We start from the raw sequence: 7,913 nt of genomic DNA on the forward strand, positions 1-7,913 counted from the left end.
CTTCGTGGTCTCTGCTCCGGTTTTCAAGACCACTGGAACTGCATCGTTAATCGGGGTCTCTCGGAAAAGCTGTACACGGTTCACCTTTCACCTCCTTCCTTACTCTGAGCCCGGACTTCACATGCGCTGCAGATCTGAGAGGTCCTCCGTGGGATGTTCCGGATCTGAGCAGGATAAAGCTCAAAACTCAGCCATAAAGAGCATCTCAGGCCACCGCGGTGCATCATCTTCGAGTTATAAACGGGGTTCCGTTTCTCTTCTCGGTGGTTGCTCAACCCCCAACAGTCCAATCATCACAGCCTTCTCTCCTCCATCTTGCGCCACCAACGAAGTGTACCTTCACGTTGCCGCACGCACTCTCCGTTCCAGCTCCGCCTCCCATCCCGGATCTAGGGTTTCTCCAGCCAGGCTGGTTGTTAATGGGCCAAATTTCAATTGTTTGTGGGCATGGCCCAGTACCACTAAGGAAGAAAGCGGTCATTTGCTTAGTCAATCAATACCCACTGGTTTGATTAGTTTGGCTAGTTTAAAGATTTCTAAGGGTTTCCTTGGGATCTATGTTATGCGCGTATTGCTATATCAATCTTATAGGATGAATTGTTCGGTGGTTTTACCGACTTTGCTACCGGTACTATCATCCTCTTCTACAAAGGAGAGAATCTTATTACCATGCTTCTTTTCTGTGAAAGGAGATGATTCCTCGGTTATTTTACCGAGAGTTTGCTTCAACTTACTCACCGGTTTGTCACTTTGCGTAGCGGTCTGTACGGGATCTGAAGGTGCAAACGAGAAGACTACTTCGGTTCTTCTCGTTGGTGAGAGTTGGCTTTCAACATCACAATATAAGGTGACTAAATCCCAGCTGTATGACTTTGTCGTACATGCTTCCTCGACGCATCCAAGCTTTGGCTTGAATTCGCTGTCATCTTCTGATGAAGACTTATCATGTTTAATCTTAATTGCTGTTGTGGCTTATGTTTATTTTCCAAGAGGATGTCTAATTCCCTCTGGTTATTGTAGTTTTTCAAGTTGATTTAATGAAAGAAAGTTTGTGTTCAAAAAAAAAAAGATACATAGGTATTTATTTTTAAAAATTTTGTTTGAAAATTATCTAAGAAATTAATTCATAACGATGCTTACCCATTTATTTGCGACGATCATTTTTGCTTTTCGAATCCCTATCATTTATGTCGGAAATTAATATATTTTTATTTATATTAATTGTTTAACTAGATAATAAACTCATAAAATAAACGAAATATAAAATCCTATCTTAGATTGTTATGAAGTTATATAAGGAGATCAATCACAACTAATGGAAGATGTTCTTCATTAGTAAATAAGTAATGAATATTCATATAAATGTATGGAATAAACAAACTAATTTGGATGTTTCTTGTAAAAACAATGCCAACAATTTGTAAGATGATAGGAATGTAGTGGCAATTTTCTAAGACAAAATTTAACCATTAGTATAGATTATAATTTCTTAGATTCCTCTCTTGCAGTCAACTTCGGACCTCGTTTACTACACCTTTGGGGAAACAAAAAAAAATTAATAGAAAAATTACCTAGGATAATTTTAAAATTTTAAGAGTTGTTATGATAACTCTTTAACTTTTACTACCCAAGTAATCGTTTTCATGTTTTAAATTATTAAAAAAAATTGGACTTGGAAAAGTTCCAAATCTTCTAGATTTGAAACTTACTACTTAGATTTATCCATCTGCGTGGTTAGATAGCCTGGGTATCTAATTTCCAAATAGAACAACCAACTCCTTGAAAATTAGTTTGGATTTCGACCTGAAACACCTTGAATTTGTCAAAAAAGATATAACAAATTTTGTGTCGGTTTAAGTATTATTTTAGTTCGGTTAGCATTCAGTTCTTTTCCATTTGGTTTATATTTCCCACTTCCAGAGTTCTAGCCTTCATATGCATTGTCTCAATCACCTGAACTAATGGTCGATAAGACATTACAGCTGCAGCATTCATCTTCTTACCGATCCCAGCTCTCTTCGAACAGACATGTCCCAATGACCATCAACGTCATCTGCATGTTCACATCTGAAATCTTCGTCAATGTACATGTTACCCTTTCGATACGGGCCATACAGCTGTGCTAATTATCTCCCTTTGAATACAGTTTTGTCAGTTTTCTTCTGGAAATTAACGTAATATAAAAGTTGGACCAACTAGGTTGGGGTAGCATGTGGAATAACTCGTGGGTGAGTCTTGCTTATCTAATGTGAGATTCAATGCCACTAAGCTGCATGCTAAACACTATATTTATGTGGCGAGGCAATTTCCCCGCACCGTGATATGTTCATATCAAATATAACGGAAAATGTAATATTATATTAAAAACAAGCACAAGAAACAAACTTCGACCCTGCGTTAACGTTTAATCTTTCAACCGCTAGACCATCATAAATTGGTTTGAACATTCAGTTTTTTATGTACATTCAGTTGTCTATGTACAAATTTAATTTATTTTTGTACTGTCATATATGTACTTAAAATAATGTCATATTTATCTTATGCATTAATATTAAATTTGTACCATTTTCATATTGGGATTGACTTCCAAGTGAAAGCAGGCGTTTTACTGTTTTAGTTTAGGTAAAAGAATGATGCTGTCGTTTCTCTCAAACCCACCTTCCACGTGGTAAGAAACCAATTGTCTAAAAATAGTCTGAAAGCAACTTCAAGAAAACTGAAAAAAAAATCAATGTAGATTGCTTGGTTTTATTATCCTCACATACAATGACTACTGAAGACTTTCGACACTGGAAACAATATTTTCCCGATATTTATGATGTAACTTTTCTAAAAAAGTCTTTCATATATTTATTATGTAACGTGTTTGATCAGGTAAAATAAAGAATGCATGTACTCCTCTGAATCTAAAATAAAGAATGCATGTACTCCTCAGAGGAGGATGATTGCTTCTTGTGGAAAATTGGTAATGACCCCCCCCCCAAAACCACCTTTTCTAACTCTCTTATGTGGGCTCACTTGTTTGATAACCTCCCGGAGGTACCATGGCATAAGTCTGTGTGGTTCAAGGGGAGAATCCCAAAACACGCCTTCCTTACTTGGTTGGTGACTCTGGATCGATTGTCTACACGGGACAGAATGAGACGTTGGGGGGTTTCCATTTCTCCGTTATGTCCTCTGTGTAACTCTGAGAATGAGATCCGTCAACATTTGTTTTTTGAGTGCGGTTTCAGTAAGGAAGTGTGGGAAGCCTTCTGCTCGGCCTTCCACCTTTCTCCTCCACCTCTATTCATGGACGTATTAGATTGGATCAAGGCTCCTTCTCATGACAACAATGTCAATGTGATGTTCAAGCTCGTCTTCCAGGCGGTAATATACCTGCTTTGGAAGGAACGTAACTCGAGAGTTCACAACCTGTCTTCTCGTCCAGCCGCATCTATCATCTTGGAGATCAAGAGGATTCTTAGTGCTAAGATGGATATCTTATCTAGAGCTCAGAGAAACGTAGCCTCTTCCATTACCTATTTATCTACTTGGCGAGTTGTATTTCCTAGCCGGTAGAAGTTTCTTTTTTCTTTGCAGTTGTATTTTGTTGCTTCTATGAATAAAGGAAATTTAGAGTTAAAAAAAAAAAAAGAATGCATGTACTCTTTAAGGACCACACGGTCATATGAAACCCACATGGAAGAAAAACAGTTGTGACATCAAATTGATGGTTGTAAGAGTTTCTTATTCTATTCGTTTCCAAGCCGAACGACTAAAGTACCGATTGTTTTTACTTCTATGTTTTTCAACTTTTTTGTTGCCATGGACTCAAACCTATAAAGTTTTACATTTTGTTTATAACATTTTGTAAACTTCAACTTTCATTTAGTGAAATGATATTTACATTTGTAGCAAAAGAAAAAAAGTTGTAAGAGTCGGTATTCAAGATTACTGAAGAGTTTTGTATAGTTAACGGTCAATTCATTAAGATAGATTATAGACCAAAACTCCAAAATTTATACGGTTCATATAAGTAAATCTCTTATAATAGAATATAGATTTATTTTCAGCTAGTAAAAAACATAAAACGAGTAGGCAAGTCAAAGTCTTATCTTCTAGGTCAACTGGTACCCATTTCTCACGTCACATATTTTGTCATGTCTAACCAAAAAAATATATATTAGTGTTATATATTAGCCATGTCTCCTATAATGAAAATACAGATTCATTTTTTCAGTCCTATTGATTTGATAATTTGAGTAAATGGGAAAGAGTTGGGTTATGAATACTTCCCTCTTGTTTTTTATTCTCTTCCTTCAAACCCTAAAACATGTTCACGCCAGTTACAAATGCTACGGCGACTTTTTCACCGGTAACTATGGCATCAACCGAGACAACCTCTTATCTACTCTTCCTTCCAACGTCGTCAATAACGGCGGCTTCTACAACGCATCACTTGGCAGAAACAACAGAATCCATGTTGTCGCCTTATGTATAAGAGGCTACGAGGCCCAAGCTTGTAAGACATGCCTCGAGCATGTCATTGACGATACAAAATCCAACTGTCCTCACCAAAAGGAAACTTTCTCATGGGTCACTGAAGAGGCCAATGACGTTTTATGCAATCTCCATTACACCAATCACTCAACTTTCGGCAAGCTAGAGCTTTTGCCATTTACTATCAACCCTAATTCGAAAGTTCTAGAATCATACAAGAATATGACTCTTTTCAGCCAAGAATGGACTGCTATGGTTAATCGGACGCTCGAGGCTGCTTCTACCGCTGACACTTCCTCAGTACTCAAGTACTATAGCGCCACAAGAACAGAGTTCACAGAGATTCCAGATGTTTACGCGATGATGCAATGCACGCCTGATCTATCGCCAAGTGACTGTAACAGATGTCTTAGAGAGTGTGTGAATGAGTTTCAGAGGCAGTATTGGGGAAGACTAGGAGGTGGAGTTGGTCGGCCTAGCTGTTATTTCCGGTGGGATCTTTTCAAATTTTATAAAGCTTTTGATAATGTTACAAAGGTTCTTGCTCCTCCTAGGCAATGTTCTCCGCCTGCTCTGGATTGTGGGAGAGACGAGAAACATTTTGAAGGAAGACATATTGCAATCATTGTGGTCCCTGCAATCATTAATCTCATTATCTTTGTTGGTTTAATCTGTTCTTGGAAGAGAAAAACGTCAGACACCGGAATCAAAGGTAAAGTTATTTAAACAACACCATATATTGAGTTTTGTTGTTGTTATCCTATGTTGCACAAAAAAGTTAGATCCTATATTATATTAGAAGTTCTAACACACTTGGTATATAAGAGTCGATGCGTTCAAGTTTAAATTAAGATAGTGAACATGATATCAAAACTCATTTTATTAACCCAAATAAGATTTGTCCAAATAGGCGCCTAGGATGAAATTCGGTTCAAGGTAACATATAAGAACCAAAATCTAAAGGGAACGTGTTAGTATTTCATATCAGGAACTAACAAGAACCTCTTGTTTTAGAACGTCTTCAACTACTTGATTTTTCATTTTAAATTGGAGTTTGGACTAAAATCTTTTCTTATCCTACTTTATATTAGAGTACAAAATGAGATTACTCTACAAATAAAATAATAAATCTAGTTTTATTCATTACTACTTTTACTCTAAAATGAAATACGATTAGAGTCAAACTCAACTGTAAAATGAAAATTATTTTATTTTAGAATAAAATTAGAGTAATAAATAGGAAATGCTCTTCTATAAGGGGGCTATTTTTTATCTCCCCCCTGATTCCTACAGCCTTTGTTTTGGATCGGTTGCATCCATTGCGTTTACATGAGATCCATTGAGTATACATGATTTTCTACTGCCAAGTGAGCAAATGAAGGAAAGAAGAAAAAGAGAGACTATTATTTCTTCTTTTTTGTTTTCTATTTCCCATTGAGAGTTAAAAATATATATATTTTGACCCAAATGTTAAAAGGTTAGAATATATGCATAGGTTTCTTACATGTCTCATGGTGATCTGCAGAGTCTTATAATCCATATGATGGTCAATCTATGTTACGGTTTGATTTCGTAATGCTTCGAACTGCAACCCATGACTTCTCTCCTGAAACGAAGCTTGGCGAAGGTGGATTTGGATCTGTCTACAAGGTAAAATAAACTAATAAGTCCAAAAAAAATATTTAGATGGGTCAGTGATCATATAGAATTACAATGGTTTTCAGGGGGTGTTACCGAACGGCCAAGAAATAGCGGTAAAGAGATTAACAAAAGGTTCAGGGCAAGGAGATATGGAATTCAGGAATGAGGTCTTACTCTTGACAAGACTCCAACATAGGAATCTTGTTAAGCTTCTTGGGTTTTGTAATGAAGGAGATGAAGAGATTCTTGTCTACGAATTTGTCCCCAATTCAAGCCTTGACCACTTCATATTTGGTGAGCTTTCCTTTGATCATTCCATTTTTGGAATAATTTTTTTAAAAAACAAAATATATAAAAAAAATTAATCTACAGATGAACACAAACGTTGTCTTCTTACATGGGATGTGAGGTACAGAATTATAGAAGGAGTTGCAAGAGGGCTTCTTTATCTCCATGAAGATTCTCAGTTGAGGATTATTCATAGGGATTTGAAGGCAAGCAATATTCTCTTAGACGCTGAGATGAAGCCTAAAGTTGCAGACTTTGGGATGGCAAGGCTTTTCAACATGGACCAGACTCGAGGACAGACAAGCAGAGTTGTTGGAACATAGTATGTATGCTCTGTTTTTCTTTCTTAAGATTCCTCCATAAACATTTCCATTTAACGTGATTTGGTTAATGCAGTGGATATATGGCTCCAGAATACGCAACATATGGACAATTCTCAGCTAAATCTGATGTTTATAGCTTTGGTATTATGCTCCTAGAAATGATAAGTGGCAGAAGAAACAAAAACTTGAAAGAAGAAGAAGGAGAAGAAGAAGAAGAACAAGAAGGGCTTCTAGACTTTGTAAGATTTTCACATATTTTGATCATTATTCTTCTTTTCTTCCTTATTGAAATGTTAAAAAAAATCTTTACAGGTATGGAAGAAGTGGAGTGAGGGAAAATATGCAGAGATGATCGATCCTTTGGCTGCGCCCAGTACCAACATCTCAGTAGACCAAGTAATGAAGCTCATTCACATAGGTTTATTGTGTGTTCAAGAAGATGTTTTCAAAAGACCTACCATTAGTTCAGTTCTCATATGGCTTGAAAGTCATGCTGCTACAACCATGCCTGTGCCCACACCTGTTACATTTCTTACGGCACCATCGTCACCATCATCATCACTGCACGGTTAATGAACCATCAAGCATGTTTGTATACATCTTTGGCTTGCTTATTGCAATTAAAGAGATGCCGTCTAGTGCAAACAAATTATCTTTTTAAAGATTTGTAAAGGGAGGCTTGTATTGTATAATTATTTTCTTAACTTCAAATTCTTAAATAATTATTTCTTCAGTTGGTGTCCACTTCTTAACATTCAAACCATCGCATATCCATAACAATGAACTTATAAAAAACTTTGTTTTTCTGATGCCATTCGTTTGGTAAAATGTTTATTGTTTCATGAACATCTAAAACCTGAAAATTCGACTTAACGTAAAATGAATAAGAACTGAAAAAAATATGAAACAAGCCTGAACATTGATGGATTTTACAAAAAAAAATATTGTAAGCAATTTTGAGAAACACAATGAGTTTTAGTCTTTCATAAAATTCTGATGCTACTTCTTTTAATATACAATGATATGACAATTAGGCTTTGAATGACAGTGGAATCAAGTAAGAAAATATTACTCTGAAAAATATTACTCTGAAAGACACATTCTCACTTATCAATTACACTAAAGAACACAATTCTATTTGACACACTTTATCATAGCAATTTTATCAATATAGTCCTT

The 7,913-nt window shown here is 36.1% G+C and overlaps 2 protein-coding genes across 2 annotated transcripts; both read left to right on the forward strand.

The window, feature by feature from the left end:
• Positions 1–3,138: 3,138 nt before the first annotated feature.
• On the forward strand, positions 3,139–3,561 carry LOC130506459 (uncharacterized). The gene has a single exon (XM_057001111.1). It carries the CDS (start codon positions 3,139–3,141, stop codon positions 3,559–3,561), a length of 423 nt encoding a protein of 140 aa, XP_056857091.1.
• Positions 3,562–4,220: 659 nt separating this feature from the next.
• LOC108846016 (cysteine-rich receptor-like protein kinase 37) lies at positions 4,221–7,435 on the forward strand. The gene is made up of 6 exons (XM_018619227.2): positions 4,221–5,194; positions 6,008–6,132; positions 6,207–6,417; positions 6,496–6,733; positions 6,808–6,973; positions 7,047–7,435. The coding sequence occupies exons 1-6, from the start codon at positions 4,249–4,251 to the stop codon at positions 7,305–7,307; spliced, it is 1,947 nt and encodes a 648-aa protein (XP_018474729.2). The 5' UTR covers positions 4,221–4,248; the 3' UTR covers positions 7,308–7,435.
• The last annotated feature ends 478 nt before the right edge of the window (positions 7,436–7,913 follow it).

Source organism: Raphanus sativus, unplaced genomic scaffold, assembly GCF_000801105.2.
Source record: "Raphanus sativus cultivar WK10039 unplaced genomic scaffold, ASM80110v3 Scaffold3258, whole genome shotgun sequence".
NCBI classification, from domain to species: domain Eukaryota; kingdom Viridiplantae; phylum Streptophyta; class Magnoliopsida; order Brassicales; family Brassicaceae; genus Raphanus; species Raphanus sativus.